A 26,465-nucleotide genomic window follows, 5' to 3' on the forward strand; every position below is an offset into this window, starting at 1 on the left:
ACCTTGGAGAAACAGACATTTCTCCAAGGAAGACATACAGATGGCTAACAAACACATGAAAAGATGCTGAACATCACTCATTATTAGAGAAATACAAATCAAAACTACAATGAGGTATCATCTCACACCAGTCAGAATGGCCATCATCAAAAAGTCTACAAACAAAAATGTCTACAAAAATAAATGCTGGAGAGGGTGTAAAGAAAAGGGAATGCTCTTGTACTGTTAGTGGGAATGTAAATTGATACAGCCACTCTGGAAGACAGTATGGAGATTCCTTAAAAAACTAGGAATAAAACCACCTTGTGACTCAGCAATCCCACTCCTGGGCATATACCCTGAGGAAACCAAAATTGAAAAAGACACATGTATCCCATTGTTCATTGCAGCAGTATTTACAATAGCTAGAACATGAAAGGAACCTAGATGTCCATCAACAAATGAATGGATAAAGAAGTTGTGGTACATATACACAATGGAATATTACTCAGCCATAGAAAGGAACGTGTTTGAGTCCATCCTGATGAAGTGGATGAACCTAGAACCTATTTTGTTTTCTGTTATACAGAGTGAAGTAAGTTAGAAAGATTAAGATAAATAGCATATTCTAAAGCATATATACGGAATCTAGAAAAATGATACTGAAGAATTTATTTACAGGGCAGCAGTTGAGAAACAGACATAAAAAATATTATGGACATGGGGAGAGGGGAGGAGAGGGTGAGATGTATAGAAAGAGTAACATGGAAACTTAGATTACCATATGTAAAATAGATAGCCATCAGGAATTTGCTGCATGGCTCAGGAAACTCAAACAGGGGCTCTGTACCAACCTAGAGGGGAGGGATGAGGAGGAAGATGGGAGGAAGGTTTAAAGGGGAGGGGATATATGTATACTTATGGCTGATTCATGTTGAGGATTGACAGAAAACAAAATTCTATAAAGCAATTATCCTTCAATACAAAAATAATAATAATAATAAAAAAGAATGATTTAAGTACAACTATAATCAAAGGCCTGTTTGTGGTGGAACACTTTCCCCCTGTTCAACATTCTGGAAATTCTGTAGACATTCCTGTCCTTCCTGATTGTTCTATCCCAGAGGAAATGGAATGAATTAAATGACTGAAAAATGAGGAGCAGAAATGGGCCTTGCATAATCCAATCCCCTGTCTTGGAAGTTTTTAGTGACTCTACCATCAGCACTTTGTTTTTTTGTTTCCGGAAACAGACTGGGTAGAACTTCCAGCACCAATTCTCAACACCCACCCCCACCCTCAACACACATACACACACACACACACACACACACATGAACTCACACACACTTCTCACCTTTAATCTGGCTTTGAATCTCAACTCTGCAAGCTCTTGAACTTCTTCAATATAGACACTCTCCAGAATTAGGTCCTTAGCCTTCTCGTCTCTCCTGTTCCACTGTTAACTTGGCAGTTTCTTCTCATCTCATTCAATGATAAAGAATCTGCCTGAAATACGGGAGCTACAGGAGATGCCAGTTCCATCCCTGAGTTGGGAAGATCCCGTGGAGGAGGAAATGGCAACCCACTCCAGTATTCTTGCTTAGAAAATTCTACGGGCAGGGGAGCCTGGCGGACTATAGTCTATGGGGCCGTGAAGAATCAGACATGATTGAACGACTGAACCACCATATCAAAAATGATTGTTTGACTATCTATAAAAAGCAAAAACAAACAAACAAAAAACAAACCTTGACTTCAACAGGAAGTTGCTTTCTATGTCATGTATATATGAAGCATCACAATAAGCTGTTCAGGGCTCTTGTGGCAGTCCACAGGTTTTTCAGGAACCTGCACACTCCTTCCATACTGGTCTGTCATTTCTAGGGTTAGATCCTTGTCCTCAATGTCCAACGTCGCAGCCTGAGCACCAACCATCACATCTGTGTTTCTAAAACCAGGAAACGCAGAAGAATATGATCTGTTCCTGTTAAGTAGATTTCCTAGAAGTACCATACACCCCTACTGGTTACATTTTGTGTGTTGGATCATACTTTCATGGATTTGGCCAAATGCAAGGAAATAATGAGAAATGTTGTCTTTCAGCTATGTAACAATGTTCTGTTGTACTTGGCTAAAATTTGGGCTTCTCTATCAATTTGAGAGAGAGAGGTAGAGGGCCAAACATGGCTTCAGTGATCAACTCTGGACTAACAACTTAAATCTGTCTCTAGACTTGACTTGCTTATAAGTGTAAATTCTCATTTCCAACCACTGTTTGATTTCTCTACTAACTTACCATATCCAAGGGGAAAATCATTCACTGAATCTATTCATAGAAGAATAACTGGCTCTGTTGCCCTGGAGTGTACTTATACACACAGCAGGGTTGTGAGATTGTGAGATTAAGGCTCTCTGCATACAGAATGACACCTAGCCTCCTCATTGGGCCTCTCAAATTCCTCTGTACACTGTCCTCCATCTACTTTTCCAACCTCATTTCCCACCACACACCCAAGCAAACTCACTAACCTCCAGGGGTTCTGCACAGTGGATAATTCTCTATACCTGAACCATCCTTCTGTAACTTGGTGCTTTTGTTTATTCTGTATCCTCAGCCCCTAATGTTCTTTATTTTCATCTTTCTTTAGCCAAGTCATATGCATTCTTCAAGGCCAGTTGCAAACACCACCTTTTCCTTGAAGCCTTGTCTGGTCATTGGAATTAATGTTAATCTTTCTTCAATCTATTCAGTAGCATGTTGCTTGTCATCCTTTTTTGTGCCTTTTACATTACACCTTGTCTTATAATTATTTGTGCACCTAACTATTTCTCACGCTAGACTAGAATCACATTGAAGAAAGGGATCACAAACACACACAGCATCTAGCACTGGTTTTTTTTACATGCATTGGGTTGGCCTTTAAGCTCATTCAGGTTTTTCCATAAGACGTAACAGAAAAACTGGAACGAACTTCTTGGCCAGCCCAATAGTATGTGGTTTACTCATGTAAGTTGAACCAATGGATGTTAACATGAAACTAGGTGCTACAATTATCAGTCCTGCCCAGAGCTCAAAGGATGTGATCCTTCTCTTGGAGAGAAGATGCCCCTCAGGGGCAGACACACAGTGGACAGTCGCAACAGGAGAGACGGATCTGGGTTCAGTTCCTAGGTCTTCCACTTGCCTACCAGTTAGTCATGGTCAAATTACTTAACATTGCTGAACCTTATTTTTTTCAGTTTGTAAAATGGAGAAATTAATAACTAATTCACAATGCTCTTATTATTTAATGCCAACTTATGTAAAGCGCCTGCTCTAACGTCTAGGCAATCGTAGGTGCTTAATAACTGTGAGTTTCTTTCCTCGTTTCCTCTTCCTTTTGAACCCCATGCTAGCAGAAAATAGATAGACTAAGGCATCATTACCTGGAAAAAAGAATGTAAACTGGTATTTTCATGTCATATGTCAGAAAAGACTGACTGAAGACAACAATGAAATTAAAACAATTTAAACCTATAACAGTTTTATCAAAACAACATTACTGGCTTAAAGCCACAAAAGAGTTATCAAATGTATCAGATTTTGAAAACAACCAAAGGAGGGGGGAAAGGAAGGGAAGGAGAGAGAGCAAGGGCAGGGAAACATGAGAAATCCCTGTGGGAGACCAGTCTAAGTAAGGGACTACCTCTAGAGCCAATTTAGGAAATCATGAACTTTGTGAGTCTACCATGAAATTACAAAGCCCATATCTCTGTGGATCATCAAACAAATTGCTTCACTCAAATACATATTTCTTTGCCTACTTTATAGATTTCATATCCTTCCCCTGCTCAATGTCAGTAACTCCATCTTCCCTAACTGATTAAATGGATTTGAAAACGGCCCCTTGTGGATATTTCTTCCTGCCAGAATGGATCTAAATCTGTCCTCAGCAATGAGCCTCTTTCTTGCCAAACAGTCTACCTTGATTAACTTCACAACAAGTTGGTTCCCTTAGGATGCTCACCCATCTGTAAAGCAAGAAATCTTGCTCCCTACTGCCCCAAATTACCTGTCTGTGTGGCATTTCTTCAAAACCCAATTCCTGCTTTCTTTTGGCAATTTTGTTGGGTATCAAGCATTCATTTTGCCTAATTATTCCACTGCCAGTTGCTGTTATGCCTAAATCTAAGTGATGAAAGAGCCATAAGCCACTTTTATGGGTTTTGTTTATAATTTCCAACCTTTGATTCAAGGCAAAAAGTACTCCAGCCAAATGTGTGGCTATGATGGACAGCCTAGAGATTAGTATTTCTTTGACACTTGTATCAGATACCTCTGCCAAAACCACAGGTGATGGGAAGTTCCTAAAGACATGAAATTCCAGCCTTAAAGGTTATCGCCAAGAGCTTAGGTCACAAGACCTTTTCTTTTGCTCTGTGTCTCAACCCCTGGCGCTATCAAGAATAGCTTGCATCCTTACAAAGCATGAGATCCAAACGCTCCGTTAGAAGCGGGTGGTTCGTCATTCAGGGTGGGCAACGCTTCGTGTGCTTCACAGACTGTATAGCTTCTACTGTTGCATTTAGTAAACTCCTTGATGGCTCAGCGGTAAAGAATCCATTTGCGATGCAGGACACACAGTGTCCAGGTTTAATCCCTGGGTCAGGAAGTTCCCCTGGAGAAGGAGATGGCAACCCACTCCAGTATTCTTGCCTGGGAAATCCCATGGACAGAGGAGCCTGGCAGGCTACAGTCCATGGGGATGCAAGAGTCGGACACGACTTCTTGGCTAAACAACAAAACTAGACATACATTATGTAAAGGCAGAAATACCATCTTACTTTTTTACCTCAGCACTGAACACAGTAGGAATGGCGTTTAAGAAGCACTTAATAAGCGTTGGGACCCAAGTGAGAAGAGAAAGCAGACAGGGTATTTATTTCTAAGGCGGTTCCCAAGCAGTGCTATGATCACTGAAAAAATGGGACCATGGGATAGGAAAGCACAGTCATGGCTTCACATTACAGGCTGATGATTAGAGCTGTAGACCTCGCTGGCTCCAAGGGCCACTCTCCAGGGCTCAGTCTAGCAGCCCCAATTGTTCTCCCCTCTAGCTTCTCATCCAGACGTCTTCCCTGGCATCATCCAAGTTTACCTTCCACTGGGTGCTGACTATGCTCAGAATAACTAGCGTCGCCAAGTTCATCTCATGCTTTCCTGCCCAGTTTGCACACTTCAACCAGACATGATTGGCCAACTGAAGGATTTCCCATTGACTTCTTTATCAAGCCCAGCCTTGGCTAACGTGAAAAATGGTGTCAAGCTGCAGTTTCTCATTCCTTCCTCCTCTCATTATAAGGACTGTTTCTCGACCTGTCAGATTCCTCTCAGTCCACACACACGCTCCACTCGATGTGCTGTGCAGAGCTTCCTCTTGTTCTCTTAGAAAGTGTTGACATTCTAACAAGAAAATTTTTCTTCTTCTAAGGAACTGTCTTCTGCTTGTCAATATAAACAACCTCTGAGAATAGAAAAGGGTCTTCTCCTCAAAACACATGCAACAAATATCTGTTGAAATGCATTCTGTAGTGTGATTTGTTCTCTCTCATTGAGAGAATTGATCACAGTTCCATCCCGCAGAGTCATCTCTAGTTATTTCAGGGAGGCCTTGCTCACCTGTCCCGAAATGCTCCAAGGAGAATTTTCATCAAGCATCCATTTTGAAAACAAACGAACCTCTGTGGGAATTGGAGGTGCATTTGGGGGTATTGTAGCATCAATAAAAGAAGAGAGAGATTTCTTCGCTTCAGAGTGCTTGGGAATACTAGGTTGAAGTACTAGGTTGAAGATTTTTCACACTCTGATTTAAGGAATCCCGGGTTCTTCTTAGGGGCCTTTGGCTGCTGTGCAGTTGAAGTGGAAGAGACGCCAGAGTTCTGTTTTGCCTCCCTGTTTTCAGCCAAAGGCTTAATTGTTAGGTTTCCAGAAGCCTTCTCTTAAAGAAAAAAAAAATTATTCTGGTAATAAAACTTTGCACGTAGATTGCAGTGAGAGAATGGACAGACAGACAGATTCTGGCCAAAGTAAACATTCGGAACCCCTGTCCACCCCGTTGCCACCACCCTGATCAAGGCATCATCGTTGGATTACTCCCTCAGCCTGCTCCCTGGGGTTTCAGCATCGACTCTTGCCCAGCGCACTTCTGTCCAACCCACTTTCCACTTTACGTCCAGAAAGACGTTTCCAATGCCTATCTGATCAACTCACTATCCTGTTTTAAATTCTCTAATGGCCTCCCAATGCCTAGAAGAGGGGAAAGTCTGTTTCACAAGGTCCCCCTGGGTCCCAGCCTCTCCTTTGTTCTCTGGTCTCGTTTTGGGCCATCCAGGACATTGTCTTCCTTCAGGTTCCCTGCTGCTCTTTCTTCCTTGGGAGTGCCTGAATGCCTCCCTCTGCCTCCCTCTGCTTATCCTGCAGGTCTCAGGTTAAACAGTTCCTCCTGGAAGCCTGCCTAACCCATTCTCCCCAGAGTAAGCTGTTTCTCTCCACTGAATACTCTCATGGGTTATTTGCCCATCTGCTTTTTAAAATGTATCATACTGGTGATTATTCCTTTCACATCTGTCTTTCCTCAGTTTCATAGGAGCACCTTGTTTTACTTGTTCACCGCTAAAACCCCAGTACTTAGTATAATGCCTGGCACATAATAGGTGTTTATTAAGTGTGGCTGGAATGACTGCATGGCATCGCAGTCTAAAAGCTGTGCATGTTGACTGTTTTAGAGCAGTTCCACAGGACTCTGATTGCTTTACCAAATGGAATGAGAAAAGCATTAGGAAAAGCAAGCCATCGCCCAACTCTCTGGCCCACAGGAAACGCCTCTACTCCAGCCTCTTTCGCATAATTCCAATAGAAGCACAAGCCCCAGGCCTGTTGCTTAGGAAGAGCCAGATAAATGTTAAATAGATAGATTTATACTAAAAGTGAAAAATGGTACTTCACCCCATAAAAGTTGAGTTGTAACATAGTTTTCTGTGCCAGTACATATTATTCTTGCAGTTTTCTAAGTATCTATGCACCAGACACCATATTGTAGTATGGTGTTTTACATATGTTACCTCATTTCAACCCAACAGCGTTTAGTAGGCAGTGTCTTTTGTCAGTTCAAGCTGCTGCAACAAAGAACATCGGACAAAAGAAGGCTGGAAGTCTGAAATCAGGGCACCAGCTCAGTTGAAGGCCCTCTTCTGGGTTTCAGTTTGCTAATTTGTCATCATATCCTTGTATGGTAGAGAAAGAAAGAAAAAGCAAAGTCTCTCATGACTTTCAAGGGTGCTAATCCACCCTCATTACCACATCTAATTCTATCTACCCCACAAAGGACCCACTTTGGAGGGTAAGTTTTCAACATACACATTTTGTGGGGGGCACAAACGTTCAGTCCATGGCAGGCAGAAATTAGTCTTCGCACAATGAGAAACAGAATTTAAGGACCCTGACTATAGCCACAGAGCAAGTAGACGGTACAGCTGAGAAGTCTCCCAGATCTGCCAGTACTTTCCATTATTCCGGTGCCTGGTGTGTAGTAGGTGTTCAATAGATGAATGAATGAATGAATAGCTTAACACGCAGTGCATGGAAAATGCTCTGGCATGGAGACTTCAGTGCTAAAGTCAAAAGCTCGTGCTGCTGAAATACGATTCTAACAATAGTTACAGAATCTATAGATACTAAAAGTATAAACACTATATATTCTGTATATTGTCAGTTCCTTTTTCTTTCCCTAAATCCCTGAACTGCTAGCCAAGGCTGGGACATTCCCTGTAGACATTTCATTCAATTAAGCAGAACTGCTGAAAAGAACTCTTCCCGAGCAAGTCAGGCTGAGGCACAGCATTTGGCCTGTCAGCACTTCGCAGTCACTGAGCAGACAGTACCACAGGGGTTTGCAGATGCATACAGGAAGAGGAGAGAAAGACAGGGTGACCCTACCTGACCCATGATAAACACAATAAATATGTATGTGTATATATATATATATATATGCATATACTGATACGGAGGGCCTCTCATTCTTAATTCATCAGTTCTCACAACAACTGTCAGATGGTTCCTGCCGTGTTTCAGCTGAATTCACTGTCACTGATTGTAGGATGTGCTCCGGGTGTCACAAAGAAAGCAAGAACGCTGTCTGCTAAGTTATGGACACGAGGTGGCATTGGTGGTAGGATACTTCCTAACTTTCGAACTATGAGGATGAAAAAAGGGCACATCTTAGAACTCATAAAATATAGGATTTTAAATCCCATTTTACACAGGAGGCAACCCAAAGGGATGAAGTCATGCTCCCAGGATCACAGAACGTGGGTTTTGAATTCGATTCAGTTCAGTGTAGCCTCGTGTTATGAACACCTCCTCCTCTGTGCTCTGTGGGAGAGACACAAAGACAAAGGAGACACTGTCCTAACCCTGAGGACCTGAGCTGTCTAGCAGGGAAATAGCCTCACGGGCAAATCAACCAAGAAGCCCCCTGCTAAGTGCAAGAATAGGACCAGGTACAAGGTTGCAGTCTGGCACAGAGAGGGGAATGGATAGGCTCGGAGGGTTTCCAGGAACGTCACGAGTTTCAAAGACTAGATTGAAATTCATTGAATGATTTTATGCTTATTTCTTTACATCTGGTTAATGCTTCAACTTTTTAAACAACGTTAAGAAAAAAATCTTGGCTGAAAAATTCCATCTGCAGCGTGTGAGTTGTAATAGAATGTATCCAAGAGAAGATGGGAGGCTCTTCCGTGGCCCAGCTCTTGTGCATGCTTCCAAGGAGAGATTCACAAGTGGAGAGGCTGAGGGAAGAAAGTGGAGTCTTCAAGACGTGAGATCACTGTTACCACAGAGGGGTTCCCGTTAGGGACATGCCTGCTCAGTTGGGTGGGGTGGGAGGGGTGCTACCAAATCTCAGCTAATAGATCTGGGAAAGTCATTCCCTTGTTCATGAATTCCTTTCTTAACACATGCCGGGGGTTCCTACCCCAACATCCTGCGGCATCTCACAGTAATTCTCAGGATATTGCCTATTATGCCCAATTTTAACTATGTTTAGGGCCTTTGCACCGTTGTTTCTTCTTCTTAGAACACTTTCCTCAGAACCCAGCATGACCAACTCCCTCGTCTCCTTCAGGCCTCCCCTCAGATGGTTTTCTCAACCAATCCTACCTTGAGCACCCTATTTATTTATTATTTTTTAAATTAATTTATTTTAATTGGAAAATAATTACCCTACAATGTTGGAAGGCTTTTGCTATACATCGACATGAATCAGCCACAGGTGTACATGTGTCCCCCCCAGCCTGAACCCCTCTCCTACCTCCCTCCCCACCCCATCCCTCTGGGTTGTCCCCGAACACCAGCTTTGGGTGCCCTGCTTCATGCGTCAAACTTGCACTGGTCATCTATTTTACATGTGGTGATGTACATGCTTCAGTGCTACTCTCTCAAATCATCCCACCCTCACCTTCTCCCACTGAGTCCAAAAGTCTATTCTTTCCATCTATGTCTCCTTTGCCGCCCTACATGTAGGATCATTGGTACTGTCTTTCTAAATTCCACATATGAGTTAATACACAGTATTTGTCTTTCTCTTTCTGATTTACTTCACTCCGTTCAATATGCTCTAGGTTCATCCACCTCATTAGAACTGACTCAAAGGCATTCCTTTTTATAGCTGAGTAATATTCCATTTTGTATGTGTACGACAACTTCCTTATCCATCTGTCTGTCAATGGTTGCTTCCGTGTCCTAGCTATTGTAAATAGTGCTACAGTGAACATTGGGGTACATGTGTCTCTTTCAATTCTGGTTTCCTTGGGGTATATGCCCAGCAGTGGGATTTCTGGGTCATATGGCAGTTCTATTTCCAGTTTTTTAAGGAATCTCCACACTGTTCTCCATAGTGACTGTACCAGTTTGCATGCCCACCAACAGTGCAAGTGGGTTCCCTTTTCTCTACTCCCTCTCCAGCGTTTATTGTTTGTAGATTTTTTGATGATGGCCATTCTGCCTGGCGTGAGATGATACCTCATTGTGGTTTTGGTTTGCATTTCTCTAATAATGAGTGATGTTGAGCATCTTTTCATGTGTTTGTTAGCCATCTGTAGAAATGTCTGTTTAGGTCTTTTTCCCACTTTTTGATTGGGTTGTTTGTTTTTCTGGTATTGAACTACATGAGCTGCTTGTATATTTTGGAGATTAATTCTTTGTCATTTGTTTCAGATGCTATTATTTTCTCCCATTCTGAGAGCTGTGTTTTTCACCTTGCTTATAGTTTCCTTCATTGTGCATAAGCTTTTAAGTTTAATTAGGTCCCATTTGTTTATTTTTGTTTTTATCTCCATTACTCTAGGAGGTGGGTCATAGAGGATTTTACTGTGATTTATGTTGGAGTGTGTTCTGCCTGTTTTCCTCTAAGAGTTTTATAGTTTCTGGTCTTATATGTAGGTCTTTAATCCATTTTGAGATTATTTTTGTGTATGGTGTTAGAAAGTGTTCTAGTTTCATTCTTTTACATATAGCCGACCAGTTTTCCCAGCCTCACTTGTTGAAGAGACTGTCTTTTCTCCGTTGTATATTTTTGCCTCCTTTGTCAAAGATAGGATAAGCTCCCTATTTATAAATGCAACCTTAACCACCACAGTTCTTCCCCATCTCAAAATCTTGATACCTCTTACTTTGCTCTATTTTTAACTTGCTCTATACCAATTAGCCACTCCTAACTTAATATACTCTTTGCTTACTTATCAGGTTTATTGGTTTTTTGCCCATCTTCTCTTACTAGAATATAAGCTCCATGAAGTCATGAAATTTTGTCTTGTTTTCGTTCACCGATAGACCCCAAGTTCCTAGAATCATCATTGGTACACATTTAATAAATATTTGCTGAATGAATAAATGAGTAGCCAAATTAATATACCCCATACTCATGAAAAATGAAAGTGTTAGTTGCTCAGTCATGTCCAACTCTTTGCAATCCCATGGACTGTAGCCCGCCAGGTTCCTCTGTCCATGGAATTCTCCAGACAAGAATACTGGAGTGGATAGCCATTCCCTTCTCCAGGGGATCGGCTGGAGTTCAATCCCTAGTCTTCCTCATTGCAAGCAGATTCTTTACTCTCTGAGCCACCAGGCAAGCCCACTCCTTACTGGTATCCTCAACCAAATATTAAGCTCCATGAGGACAGGAAGCAAGACTCTTGTGTATTTCTGAGTCCTCAGCAAAAACAGTGATTGGCACGTAATGGGCACTCTGTAAATAATGTTGCTTTTAATATTTCTGTGACTGTTATCTCATGCATGTAAATTAAATCACATCCTGAACTCAGTGTTTTTCCCCAGGTGAGTAAGGAAGCATCTTCTGTCTTCTCTAACTGCCCTCTTTCAGTAGGTGATAATGGGAGCCTTAATGGATATATATATGAGATTTTGAGGTGAAGTTATCCCTAATTGCAGATTTTCTCTTGCTTCAGTCTAGTCTGGTAGTTTCCACAGTTTCTGACATTCACAAACAAAGAAAATTTTAAAAAAAGAAACTCAGTATTGGTGGAGCTGAAGTCATTATCCAGGAGTCTGGTTTTGTGGTATGTGAATTTCATCATTGATCCAGATAAACTACCACTAAGGATTTGGGGAAGGTGTATGGACTGTTCTTGGATGTCTTTCCCCCCTTTTTCATTTGCTCATGAGAGAAATGAACTGTCTCCAGCACCTTCTGCTAAGCCCAGCATCACATCAGCTGGTATCAGTTGTCAATCAGTAAATACTTAAGGTGTTTTTGGAAAGCAGAGATAGGGTTGCTTTACTTACGCTCCAATGAGCAACACTAGAAGAAGGGTGGAATTTACAGGAAAGAAGTTTAGATTTTAGATTCAGTGAACATAGAGCTCTTACTGAGTACTAAAAGCTCTGATACATGTAATTCTCATAAGTACTCCATTGGATAAGGATTCTTGCCCTTTATTTTATACCTCTGGAGATAGTGGTACAGACATGAAAATCACATAAGTGCTTAACTGGCAGAGCCCCTATCTGAACCTAGGACTATGTGAGGTCTCACAATCTTGACATCAGTCTTCTGTATATAAATTTAAATGTTTAGATGATAATTGTGTATCAGCAATAAAGAAACTCCAAATCAGGATATTCTTTTTCTCTTGCATTGCAGTCCACTCCAGTATTCTTGCCTGGAGGTCCCACAGACAGAAGAGCCTGCCAGATTACAGCCCATAGGGCCGCACAGAGTCGGACATGACTGAAGCGACTTCGCACACATGTATTGCAAGCTCACTAATTTGTGACACTAAGGCCCTAAAAAGTAGATACCAAAGTTTGCTCTGCATTTTTAGGTCAGATCAGAAATAAAAGGCTGCAGTCGGGGCTTTGTCAGCTTTTCTGAATATCTTGATTAATATATCTCGATGGTCTGACAAACCAAGGCCAGAACATAAAGAGCTCTTAGAACTGTCATAAAACGTGGGCTATTCATCCTAGTCATGTTCTTCTTTCCCATATTTCATTTGCTGAGTAGCCAGCTGATAGCATTTGGGGGAAAAGACAGTGGTTTTAAGATGATTAATCTTTACAGCCTCACCCAACCCGGAAAGCTGAAGTGCCATTCGCTGTGGTCTGTCGAGCCTGCCTTTGTGCAGGTCCAGATTTGCCTCTGCTTCCCTCCAACGGGGGGCCTGTCAGCCGGTGCTGCCGTGTAAACCAACCTGACAGATGATAGGACAGCCTGGGAGAGAAGGCAGCCTGGAATGGGCCCCGTCCCTGGAGACTCTGATGATGAGTTGTCTGAAATGATCAACTTGCAGATCTCCAGACATGTGAAATCGGCTCATGCCACATCCCTTGGGGAATTGGGAGCGCTGGAGACTCAGGAGAAACAGAGAGACAGAGTTGTTGCCCCCGGAAATGATGCTTCCTCCCTGATTATGATCAAAACGCCACGGCTGTGCAGAGGCCCAGACTGTGAGGACCTCTGGTTGGTGCCCAATTAGTTCCATCTTCCTTCATGACAGTGACTGCCTGGTGCCTTGGGTCCAGTAGACACTGGCATTTTCCCAATAGCCCCCTCACATAAAAGGAAACACTGGCGTGTTGAAAAGAGTGTCTTTAAAGAACACAAACCTGCCTTACTAGGTTATTAGTGATTAAGCAGAATAACCCATGTGATACCACAGTCCATGGTATAGAGTATATTTACCTTTCTGTAAAATGGGAACAATGCTTGCCTTTTAAGTGGTCTTTTTTTCTAAACTTTTATTTTGTACAGGGGTATAGCCAGTTAACAATGTTGTGATAGTTTCAGGTGACAGGGGACTCAGCCATCATATGCATGTATTCATCCTCCCCCCAAACCCCCTCCTGTCCAGGCTGCCACATAACACTGAGCAGAGTTTCCTGTGCTGTAGAGTAAGTCCTTGTTGGTTATCTATTTTAAATATAGCAGTGTGTACATGACCATTCCAAACTCTTAAGGGTTATCTTTTGACTCACAAATAATAAATACCCAGAACAGCGCCTGACATGTTGTAGGCTTACTATGTGCTCAGCAGCTATTCAGTAAACAGCAGCATCGTGGTCAATGGCCTCTTAGCAAGGATCGGCAGAGGTTAGCCTGTTCCCATCCTCTAGACAGATTTTGGTGGTGGTTCTCACCACTGTTTTCACTGGGGAAGTTTAGTATTGAAATGGATGGGAGAATAAGTGGCCTTGACAGAGCTAAGTTTGGACATGATGACTCACCCACAGGGGTGTATATGGCTTCTGAAGGAGATGTGAGAAGTCATCGGTCCAGAGCTGCATGTCACCCTCCACCTGGGGTGGATATGTTCTGACTTGAGAGACAGGAATGGTGCACATATGTTCGTCATTTCCTACAGAAGCCAGGGAGGCCTATGCTGGGTGTCACTCAGGCCTTCCTTACCAACTATTACCAACTGCCCAGACCTTTACAGGAAAGCAAGTGAACTATTGAATTCCAAGAATTACCCTATGACGGGCATAGGTGACAGACTGAATAACAGAAAATAACTTTTCTTGATCATCTCTTATGGAGTAGATTCTGAGGCTGGGAGGAATGTGAACCTTCCCCATCCCCATGCTCATGCAAAATAGAATTTGCAAATGTTAAAAAGCACAAAGCAGAATGAGATCAGAGTATGTGAGAGGGGAACTTAACTCCCAGGGAAGGAGCTTGGGGCTTGATGAGGAAGATGCCCCAGAGTAACCTTCAGTGAGACACATAAATATTAGCCACGTGTAAATTTACCTCATTTCCCCAAAGTGTCTTAAAGAACAAAGGCATAGGGCATAACAGCTGAAGCCCACCTTGATAGCTGACGTACTCCTGGACATGTTGCTTAATTTATCGAAGTTTGTGTTTCCTCCTCTGCAGCAGAAGGCTAAAATACACATTTCAGGGCAGTGTGAGAACTGGGCATGTGCTCAGTAAACTACATGCGCCTCTCTCCTGATGTCTAGTCCACAGTGTCAGCGTCAAGGCGATCATCCATTGATCATGAAATCTTCGGGGATGAGATCTAAGTACTGACTGCATTCCTTATCAGGAGCTCCAAGCTGAATTCTGCATCAGAGCACAGGCTTTTGATTCAGACACATCTGTCTTGTTTAAATCCTGATTCTGCCACTTACTAGCTTTTTCTCATTTCAGCTCTTTGACTCTCATTTCTTTTATGAGATCCAAAACGCTTACTTGGCAGGATTGTTAACAGAAATAATAACGAAGGGGATTCATTCTGTGCAGGTCTTGGGAACTTTACAAGCACCGTGCCATAGCAGTATCTCCATGACAGTCTTGTGAGTTCATGCCATCGTTATCTGCATGTGATCAATGAGAGAATGGTCGTCTCTGGTTAAGAGGTCATCTAAGAGGTTAAGCCACAGACCTAAAATTCACAACTGGCAATGACAGAATTGAGACTTAACACCCAGATCTTTCCTTTCCCCAAAGCTTGGTGTGTAACTGGTATGCTGAGTCAAACCCAGCAAATTGAGGGAGACAGTGAATAGAATGTCTTTAGCACATTGTGGGATGCTTAATAAGCGCAATTTCGGTCTGGTGCCTAGGTCTCTGCAGCCAGGCTGGCCCGCCAACGTGAGGACAAGCATCTGCTTCACCCCTCCCTCCCTAGGCTTCCCTGGGGGGCAAGGGGCCGCCACATGCTGAGATGCAGGAGGGGCAGGAGGGATGGGAGAGCCATTGCATTATTCATGTCTAATTCCACTTGTCTAATGGACTTGTTAAAAGCACCCTGGGTGGAAAGTGTGAGTCTTAATGGCATTTTATAAAAGTTGCTGTGATGAATTAGCACATAAAGCAAATTAAAAGCAGCTTATCGCTTTTTAAAATAGGTGACGGGGCACTGTAGCCTCTTCCCCAGATGTGATGATCCATTAATATCCAGAGGAGCCAGAAGCTGCTGAAATGTGTCAGCTGCTTGTTTTTAGGGACCTGGCATCCCTAAATCAGTGTGATCCTAGAGAGGCAGTTTATCCAAGATAATAGAACTCATGGAGAGAGCGTGTTGCTGATCCCAAGGGTGGGAAATCTCCCCTCAGGAATACTTGGGGGAACTTCCCTGGTGGCCCAGTGGCTAGGATTCCATGCTCCCAATGCAGGCCCAAGTTCAATCCCTGGTCAGGGAACTAGATCCCATATGCCACAACTAAGAGTTCCCATGCCGCAACCAAAGATCCCACATGTTACAACTAAGACCCAGCACAGCCAAGTAAATAAATGTTTTCTTGAAAAGACGACTTGAGACTGGAATGGAGCTCAGTAGAATGAATGGGTCACCTGCTGAGGACCTTTGGGATTGGTTTCTGCTGCCCTCCCCTTACAGACCGGGACCCTGAGACTTGAAAGAAGTGGAGCTTTCAAAGTGAAAGTGTTAGTCGCTCAGTTGTGTTCGACTCTGCGATCACATGGACTGTAGCTCCTCCGTCCATGGGATTCTTCAGGCAAGAATACTGGAGTGGGTTGCCATTCCCTTCTCCAGGGGACCTTCCCAACCTGGGGCTCGAACCCAGGTCTCCTGCTTTGCAGGCCAGGCTCTTTACCAGTCTGAGTGACCAGGGGCTTTCAAAGATCATCCTAAATATTTCCACAGACCTTTCTGAAGGTCTGCCTTGTACCCAGCACTAAACTGGGTCTTGAGGACACAGAGGAGTTTTAGATATCTTTGTACACAGTCCATATGACAGCTTCTAAGTGGCACAGTTGGGACTCAGAAACTGGAATTAAAATCCCAGTGCATTTTTCAGAATAACTATCCTAGTAGTATTAGCTAACATTTATTGAGCACTCGCTACTACCAGTAGTAGCAATGTTACAATATGTTACAAAATGTTACTACCAATAGTACCAGTGTTAACAATACTTTACATGTATTATTTCATTTAAGCCTCACCACAACTCTTCAAGGTGGCTGGTGTTATTACTATGCCATTTTATAATTAAGAAAGCTCGAAACCCAGAGACGTTAAGTACCTTGTTCAAGATCACAGTTAAAGAGTTGCAAACCCAAGTAGCCTGACCCTAGAGCCTGCCTTCTTGGCCACCACCTGCCAGCTTTCCTGATGTCTTTCTCCCTCCAGTCCACACACTTTACATCCAGAAGAACCTGAAGCTGAACTAGAGGTTTGGAGACCTTAAGATAAGGAATACTGGGGACAGGAGCTGAGCGGTAAGGGAACTTCAGGGATCTGGGGGAGAAGAGGTGGTTAGCTCTGAAGGGAAGATTAGAATTTCCTGGTACGGCCAAGTCGTGGGCACTGTAATGAAACAACCAGGGGTGTGCATTTTGGAGTCAGGCCTTATTCTGGGTTCAGTTTCTACCACGTGTTTACCTGTGACCTGGGGCAGATTTCTGAACTTCCTGAGCCTCCTCTCCCATCTATTAAACAGAGATACTAATAGTTACCTTTCAGGTTGTTATGATGTCAAATGTAGGACAATGAGCACAAAGGGCCAGGCCCCCTAACGTGGGCATGAATAGTGCTTGTCATGATTCTCATCCTTGCCCCCTTGTCACCACCTTCACCCCCTCCCAGACTGGTGTGGGGTCAGGGGCAAGGTGGAGACCACTGAACTAGGACTTAGGACCAAGAACTCAACACTCCAGCCCCGGTTGCTGCCTCTAAGCCACGTATCCTGCATTAGTTGGAGGGGGCCTCACCTGGTATGCCCCTCACCTGTGAAAAGGGGATACTAAGTACTGTATCCGTTGTACTTTCTTTCTAGGAATGGATCGAGGCACAAATGAGAAAAGTGTATGTAAATATGGTTTCCAGTCTATGAAGTGAGTGTTGGGGTTTCTGAGGACAACTCCCAACTAGGAGGGCTTGTCGGACTCTCATCTTCATGGCTATGATTATTGCAGAAAGTGGATACAAAGCCAGCTCAGCAAGAGGAAAAGAGCCTGATACAAAGGCCAGAGGAGATGAGGTGCCAGCTTGCAGGAGTCCTCTCCCAGTGCAGTCAGGAAGGACATGCTTAATTCCTCCAGCGATGGATTGTGACAGCAGGTGTAGGGTGTTGTCTACCAGAGAAGCTCCTGAGACTCAGTGTCCAGGGATTGTATTTGGGGCTGCTAACATAGGTGCCCTCTCTGCCTGGCACCTACCACAATTCCAGACTCCCAGGGGAAAAGCAAGTATTCGGCTTAAATGATACTGTTTATGTAGACAGTTTAGGCACAGTAAGCCATTCTTAACGGGAAATGGAAAGAAGCCTCCCAAAAGCTGAGTTACCAAATGTCAGCCAAAGGCTGTCCTTATATGCAGGCCTTTTTAAAGGATGCAGCCTCGGGACTGTTATGTCAGTCTGTTTTTGCACAGAGTAGAATCCATAGAAAGGATGTTTAAAAGCATACACTCAAAAGGGGAAAAGGAGGCGTATAACAGCAACAATAATGGTTCATACTTAATGACTGTCACTGTGTGTAGCACTTTTGTGTATGCTTTACATGTATTACCTTAGGCAACATTTCATCCATAGGACAATCCCATGATAGAGGCGCGGTTATCATCTCCGCTGTTGAAATCACTGTGTTCTATATGGGGAAACTGAGTCCTCAGAGGGACTCAGGAGGGTGCCTGGGTTACCAGCTGCGTGACTGGTAAGAGAGAAGTGCCAGGACCAGAACACAGCCCTAACAGTGTGGCCCCCGAGTCTGCTTTCTTAGCCACTATTAGACTACATTCTGCCCGATGCATCCAATATGTTGTTTCATTAAAGCTCATAGCAGCTCCAAGTGAATACAGTTATTGGACTAATTTTGCATTTAAAAAGCCGTGGCTCTGCAATGGTAACTCGTGTCTCATCCGCCAGCCAGAGGCGTGACAGAGTCAGGAGTGGGTCTCTGCCTCCTCTCAGCCCCCTTTTCCTGGCGAGGGCTTTGTGAAGTCTTTGGTAAGGAAGATGAAGATGGTTAAGGTGGAAATGAGTCATTCTGGGAGCTGAGACACCCCCCTCACCATATTCCACCACTTGGGGACAGAGTTAATGGAAGAAGGGCTGTTGCAAGTAATTCAGCTTTTCCTGCAGTATTTGAGGGCTGATGCCTTCAACTCATTTGGGTTGCCATCACAACAGATGTGACATTTCTTTCATGAGAGGGGGGAAAAGAAAGAAAAAGAATCACACTCAGTCCTCGGTGATTTTAGACAAATCTATCCACCAGATCTAACTAGTTTTGCTTGCATAGTGGCTACACTCTAAGGAAATTGTTAGAATAGAATCAAAGTGGAAATAAACAGGGACATGGCAAAGTCTGCTTCTCCAGGGAAATCACAGGTAGTGTGTGTGTGGTGATGGTTTGTGGGAGACACAAAAAGAGGTGGACAGATTATCAGCTGCTTGGGGGCAAGAGCTAAGGTCTTGGTCATCATTTAATTCTGCTTCCAACTCCTTTACCCCACCAGTCATGCCTATTACAGTGTTAGGCTTAGTGAAGGCTCAGTAAAGGCTTTTTAGTGGGGAAAACATGATACATACGGTGAGAATTACAATTCAGAGTGATAAATGCAATGACAAGGTAGGCTTGATATTCTGTGGAAGCAGTTTGATCCATCTGAGAAGATTTTTTCATCACACAAAATGCTGCACTCAGAAAGATGCCCATCATTCTCTTCATTATTGACTTCTTTATAGTGGTTTATAAAATTTAACTGTAGTGAGAGAGAAAAAAAAATCTTAATAAGGTACTAACCTACCTTTATCATCTTCCATTATTACCTTGTTGCATGTGATGATCTCCACAAAGCAGTATCCCAGGTTTTTTTCAATATTGTTCTTATTGTGGCAAAGTCACATAATATAAAACATACTATTTTGGCCATGTTTAAATGTACAGTTCAGGAGCACTAAGTGCATTCAGATTGTTATGCAGTTCTTACCACCGTCCATCTCCTGAATTTATCACCTTTCTAAAACGAAAACTCTGTTCCCATTAGACACTAACTCCCCATTCCCCCTCCTCACTCTCTGCTCCCTAGAGTCTGGCATCTACCAGAGAGCAGAACCCCAGGTTAAGGGCCCTAATAGGCTGCCCTTGCAACCTCCAGGAGAAGTAAGAAGTAACCTTGATTTGTGACCAAAGCAGTGGGAACATTGACTGGGATTCCAGGGGTTAGTCCTGGGAGTGTGTACCCAGCGGACAGGGGGTTCTCAGGGCAAGAGTGAATAATCGAAATGATGAATCCTAGATTTGAGCTGCCAGAGATTCCTAACATTGTTCTCTCATGTCCTTTCTTCCAGAGCCATGTTTGACTATGACAAAAGCAAGGACAGTGGGCTGCCAAGTCAAGGACTTAGTTTTAAATATGGAGATATTCTCCACGTTATCAACGCCTCTGATGACGAGTGGTGGCAAGCCAGGAGGGTCACGCTGGAGGGTGACAGTGAGGAGATGGGGGTCATCCCCAGCAAGCGGAGGTAAGGAGGCCTTTCCGATCCCAAGGATTTGCTGCTCACCTCCCCGGGGTGTGGAGGGGAGGGGAGATGAAGATGTGGCAGACCGTTCCCAGGATGTGTTTGAGTAGGTTAGTCAGTCTGCGCAGAAATTGTCAGTGGGGACAGGGGACACAGATTAAATATTCTCCCTCTTCTCATGTTAAGTTTTTACCCAAACTGGTAACCGTGATACAGCATAAAGCAAGAAAGAGGATCTGCTTATCCTGCCTCCCTAACACTTGCTGGCTTTCATATGTTCAGGGGTATGCTTATCAGCTTGTATGCTGACTTACAGACTCAGAGGGATTACTTCAGAGGTTCCTCATTTACTGGGTTACTTATAGGAAGTCCAGGTGAAAGCCAAGTAAAATAGAACATTTTCAAAGCTGAGGTCCTGGCTTTGTATTCTGTCCAAACATTGATGGAAAAAGACTAAAAAACTCCAATCCAGAATCAGATACTTGGGTATAAACAACATGGTCCTGTCTAGTACAGAGAACTATATTCACTATCCTATGATAAACCATTGTGGAAAAGAATATTTAAAAAGAATGTATGCGTATATATAACTGAATAACTTCACTGTGCAGCAGAAATTAACACAACATTGTAAATCAACTATACTTCAATTTAAAAAATTAAAAGCTAGTTTCACTGGAGAAAAAAAAAAAACAAAATTATATTCTTGAGCTGTGAGCTGCTGAACATCTGGTGAGTTCCAAAGAATGGGTTTACAGAGGTTTCTTTACAGCTTCAGTTACTCCTGGTCCCCACCCCAACCAGCTTCCACTCAGATATTTAGTTCTGTATTTATTTCCTAAGTCAAGACTTATGTCCTAGTGTATGTATGGCTGAGTCCCTTCACTGTTCACTGAAACTATCACAGTTGTTAATCGGCTATGAAGTGAAGTGTTAGGGCTCAGTTGTGTCTGACTCTTTGCACTCTTTGCAACCCCATGGACTGTAGCTCTCCAGGCTCCTCTGTCCACGGGATTCTCCAGGCAAGAATACTGGAGGGGGTTGCCATTTCCCTATCCAGGGGATCTTCCTGACGCAGGGATCGAGCCCATGCCTCCTGCATTGCAGAACCACCAGGGAAGCTCTGTTACTTGGCTATACCCCAACATACAACTAAAAGTTCAAAAGAAAAGGAATATTATGCTCTTTCTCTCCTAAGCATTTCTTAACTCTGCTCTTGAAAGGCAGGAATAAACTTCAGAACAACCGCATCCTTCATCTGTCCCCAGCAGCTTCTGCCCATCACTGCTAGAAAGGAACTCTTCTTCCCCTGAGTATCCTCTTGGCACCAAGTTACTGTCTGAGAAACAAATGATCTGCTCCCTAGAGACGAGATGGTACGAAGTCAAAGTCAGGAATAATGTTTATTCAAAACAGTCACTAACTTTTCTCAAGCCACGAAGGGCTCTCCTCCTGGAATCCAGACATCCCAAATACCTTTGTAGAAAATCCTCCTGAAGCTGAGTATTCAAATGCTGCACACACAAAGTGACCCAGTGACCGAGGTAGTGCCAACCACAGTGGGAAGATGGAAATTCTCCCCAAGAATAACTGTGGGCCATTTGAACCTCAGAGAAGACTGGTCCCCCGTCTTTTCCTGCCGGTGGCCACACAGTCCAGGGTGAATGTGAGGAAAGCAGGCAATGTGACTGTCTCCCTCCCCACCCTCTAAGCCTGGGCCTGTGGGTCTCCCACCAGCAGACAGTTCTCTAAGCTCCTGGAAGTACAAGTGAAAATATCAGTCACTCAGTCACATCCGACTCTTTGCAACACCGTGGACCATAGGCTTCTCTGTTCATGGAATTCTCCAGGCAGGAATACTGGAGTGGTTTGCCATTTCCTACTCCAAGGGATGTTCTCAACCTGGGGATTGAACCCAAGTCTCTTACATTGCAGGCAGATTCTTTACCATCCAAGCCTCTGGGCTCCTGCATAATTGTCTGACGTTGCTTTGAGAGGACATTGTGAGTTTGTAGTTTTTTGTGTTTTCTGAATTTGAAGCAGTAACTCCCAGGAATAGTATATATTCTGTTTTTCCACTTCCATTTAATTTTGAAAAATGTCAAGGCAGCAAGCATTTTGGTTTGCTTTGATGTGATTAATCAGAGCTGTCTGCAGAGCTGTTCTGTAGAAGAAGGAGCCATCTTGTTGAATACGGGTAGAAATGGGTGGAGAAGGAAAGCTGTCTGGAAAGAGATTTCAAGTAATTTTAAGGAAATCCTTTTAGTAGCTGGAGCTGCCTAGAGATGGTATGGGTTACCTGGGAAGACAGTGGCTTTGACATCAAGGGAACATTATGAAAACTTAAGGTACGCCCACTCTCTCCCTCACACAGACACACAGAGTGCCTCTGATTCAGCCCATCTGGAGATCTGTATTTGTGTGCGTGTCCCTGTAGATGATTTTGATAATGGAAGATTCCGGGGCACTAAGTATTACAAAAGGGAAGCAAGCTTTGAGTGGGACAGCCGAGCTACGCAATCTTCTGTCACTTTCCAGCCCTGAGATTCTGTGATTCTAACCAGTCTTGTCAATATTTCATTTGTGCAAGTGTACATCACTGTCCTCCAAGGAACATTCTCAGTGTTAGTCCTCCTGGGTAATTTTCTGCCTGCTGGAGGTCACTCTTGAATTGGCTGTCTCTCAAGTATTTTAGAAGGAAATGGCAACGCACTCCAGTATTCTTGCCTGGAGAATCCCATGGACAGAAGAGCCTGGTGGGCTGCCGTCTATGGGGTCACACAGAGTTGGGCACAGCTGAAGCGGCTTAGCAGCAGCAGCAGCAAATATTTTAGGAGAAAACCATCCTAACCACCATGCTGGCCTGGAGAAGTGTGTCTCATGACTCTAATATTGACATTTGCATTCTTGCTCATGAAGGGTGCAGTATTGCCCATCTCATCTGTGTGTGTGTGTGTTTATGGCTATAAATGTATTTATATTAAATTTTCTCCTTAGGATGGTAACTCTTTCCAAAAATGTTACTATTATTATTTTATGTGTTTATAAAAGTAACACATTTCATTGTAGAAAATGGGAAAATTTAGAAAAGTATCAAGAAGAAATAAAAATCACTTATAATCATACCCCACAAAGCATTCTTGTGCACTTACCTTAATGCAATTTAAAATCTGTCATGAGCCTTCCCTAGGGCTGCTCTTTAATGCTTAGCTTCTAAAGGAGGCACTCTCATTTTATACTGCATTCAGCATCTTACAACTATAGCTCAGAATAAGTGGTTGCTGGTATACACATGATTTATTATTAGATTAGGGTTATTTTTTTCAATCCTTAATTCCTCTCTGGCCCCTTTTCAGTTAGAGGCCAGAGAGGAATTATAGTTCAGCTCCTAGAGCCAGTTCAGAAAAATTTCATAATGGATAACATCAGTGTATGACTTTACCCTTTATAAAAATATACTCTATTGATGATTCCATTTAATCATTTCAATGAAACCATAAGATGAAGAGTATGAAAATCATTGCCTTTTCCCCTCTCTCTTTTTTGAAGTTGGTAAATAATTTTTTTTTAAATAAATGCTCCTTGAACATGCTAGACACTGTTGTAAGGCCTTTACAATTAATTAACTTATTTAAACCTCATTACAACCCTATGGGGAAGGTGATATAATTATCTTCATTTTACAAACCAGGAGACTGAAGCAGAGAGAGGTTAATTTACTTGCCTGAAATTGCCCAGCTAATAAATGGCAAAACTGGGACTTGATTCCAGGCTATAACACTCTTAACTCATATGCAGTTCCTGCCACCCAACATTATAGAAATAAGAATTGACAAAGTTCAGTTCAGCAAGCAGCTCATGAGCACCGTCTGTGTGCCAAGTGCTGGCATCAGGTCACTGCCTGGAGCCTGGTGTTTGTGGGACCAGCATGTAACTATGGCACAGTTACAGTGGTGAGGACAGAGGGCTGTAGTGTAAATAAAGGTGCTGTCTTAGTTCCGGCTGCTGAGACAGAATACCATTCACTGGGTGCCTTGGACAACAGACATGTATATTTCACAGCTCTGGAGTTCAAAATCAAAGCACTAGCCATTCAGGTTCCCAGAGAGAGGACCTTCCTCCTAGTTTGCAGACAGTCCTCTTGCTATTTCCTCATGTGGGTGAGAGAGAGAAAGAGAGAGAGGTCTTTTCTCTCCAGTCTCTTCTTTTTGGACACTAATCTAATTCATGAGGGCTCCACCCTCACGACCTTGTTACCTCCCAATGCCTCACCACCATAGACCACCACCCTGGGGATTGAGGCTTCAACATATGAATTTTGTGTGGACACAAAACATTCAGCCCATAGCAGGCATCAAGGGAAGTGAAAGGGCCCAGACAGAGGAGTGAATTCCATAGGATGATAGACTGTGTATTATGCTGGTGGCTTTCAAATAGAAGATTTTCTTTAATCCTCACAAAAGCTTCCTAAGGAAACTGAAGATCAGAGAAGTCAGGTAACTTCCCCAAGAATGCAAGTCAGCCACTGGCCTAGGTCTCTCTGTAGCAAGACCAGTTTGCTTTTAACTCCCCCAAAGGTATACTAGAAACCCTTGACAAGTAAGAAGCTCTTACACGTTTCAAATACTGTACTAACCATTTTGGGTATTATTTAATATTCACCATAATTTTTCAAGTCTGTCTTAATATCCTAATTTCACCAGTCTCATGAAACCTGAGATCCTAAGAGCTTAAGTGACCTACCCTAAGTCACAGAGCTAGTAAGTGGCAGATGGAGAATTCCAATGCATATTTGTGTGATTTCTAAACCTGGGCTCTTAGCACAGAATCTCTCTTTTCTGAGATTACATAGTTTCTGAAGAGCCAAGCTGGGATGTGTTCCCCTGTCTCTTAATCCAAGTCTCTATTCATTGCCCCACAGTGACTGGGCTCTCAAATGGCAGCTTGCAGCTAGCATTGAGTCAATGCTTAGCTTCCCTGCAAGCCTGTGGCCAGTAACCTGTATGGTGTTTCAGTCCTCCCTGCACCGGGGCCTGGGGTGCACAGGCAAAGGGATACCCAGCCCCAAAGGCTGTTCTGACCATCCAGTGCTTGCAGGCATGTGTGTTTGGCGGGAACCTGAAAATGCCAGATGGGAGGAGGGTAAGAGGACAGAGGAAGACAGTTGGGCTCATTAAAGCATGGCCATTTGGTGCTCTCTGGAGATGCTGGATGACAGAACTGATTGCTCAAATTTTGCTATCCAGTTTAAGGCAGAGAGGATTATTTCTGCTTAAACAATCTAATTAATTGCTTGCCTCTTGAGTATGAGAGAAGTATGTCAGTCCTTCTCATCACAAATCAGTCTTTCCATGTAGGTGACCCACCATTTCCTTAGGGTCTTAACATCATGTATTTCTGCCCAAGGAGTCTCACTTAGTAGAACAGAGAAGGTGATGCTACACTTTTACATAGATTCCTACCAAGGAAAAAAGTCAGGAAATGGTCAGCAAGTTTTTTTCAGAAACACTGGTTGTTTGGGCAAGTCACTTCAACTCTCTGAACCTTAGGTTTCATATCCAGGTCAAGAACCAGTAAGCCTCTTCGATGATTCTTTCATTCATTTACCAACAAAGATTAAGTACCAGCTTCATCTTAAAACCTGGATTATCATGCCAATTATAGATAATATAGGTAAGGCGGTTAGCATGCATCTAATACTTTTGTGCTTACTCAAATGATATACATTTTCCTTTTTCCAAATTTTGAGCTTTTGATGCTCAGGAAAACACAGTCTTATGTAGGGACCTATCTCTCAGCCCAACTGATCTTGGCAATAAACTGTCCACATGCATCCCAAGAAGCACTAGGAGAGAGGACAGGGCTGAGACAAGTGAAGAAAAAAGGTTAAGCCACACCCCTTGCTACCCAGGATAAAAGATTTGCAGAGACCCCCAATAGGCAATTAGCATGGGCCTCTGGGATGGAAAAACACAACTATGGTTGGGGGTGCAATAAATGTGAAAAGATTGCTGAGGAGAGAAATCAATCCAGTGTTTGTGATGTCAGATTGCAAATAGACATCTAGCTAACCTGAATTTCAGTGCTAAAAGCAAATTCATTCTGAGTTTTGAGGCCAGCCTGTCAAAACAGGTATTATGTCAGTGACTCAATGCTTGAATTTGGTTATGGTTTATTTAATTCAGGACAATCGGGATTTGGGATGCAAAGAAGGAGGATGGTTATCATTTTTGAGAAAGTGGGCCCTGACTCCTAAGGAACTATATTGGTCTTGAATTGTGGGTGACCCTCTACAGTCTCGTGGGTGTTGAAAATCCCACTGGATAAGGGAGGCATGGAAGGTCCTTAAATACTGTTTCCCAAACAGAATGGATGTGCTCAGTCCCTATTTCTACCATTTTCTAATTTAGGAAGCTTTGAGTCTTAGCTTTTCCAACCATAAAATGAAACTGAGAATAACACACTTGGTTATTGTTAGGGTCAAATGAA

At 43.1% G+C, this 26,465-nt stretch overlaps 1 protein-coding gene across 7 annotated transcripts in view; it reads left to right on the plus strand.

Annotated features, from left to right (window-relative positions):
• DLG2 (discs large MAGUK scaffold protein 2) overlaps positions 1 to 26,465 on the plus strand; it is a 2,219,272-nt gene that overhangs the window by 2,120,872 nt on the left and 71,935 nt on the right. For all 7 annotated transcript variants that reach the window (XM_065936970.1, XM_065936964.1, XM_065936965.1 and 4 more), the window contains one exon: positions 19,803 to 19,979. In XM_065936970.1, coding sequence (XP_065793042.1) covers positions 19,803 to 19,979 — 177 coding nt within the window. The remainder of the gene's footprint in view (positions 1 to 19,802; positions 19,980 to 26,465) is intronic.

The sequence above is a fragment of the Muntiacus reevesi genome, chromosome 5 (genome assembly GCF_963930625.1).
Source record: "Muntiacus reevesi chromosome 5, mMunRee1.1, whole genome shotgun sequence".
In the NCBI taxonomy this organism is placed as follows: Eukaryota; Metazoa; Chordata; class Mammalia; order Artiodactyla; family Cervidae; genus Muntiacus; species Muntiacus reevesi.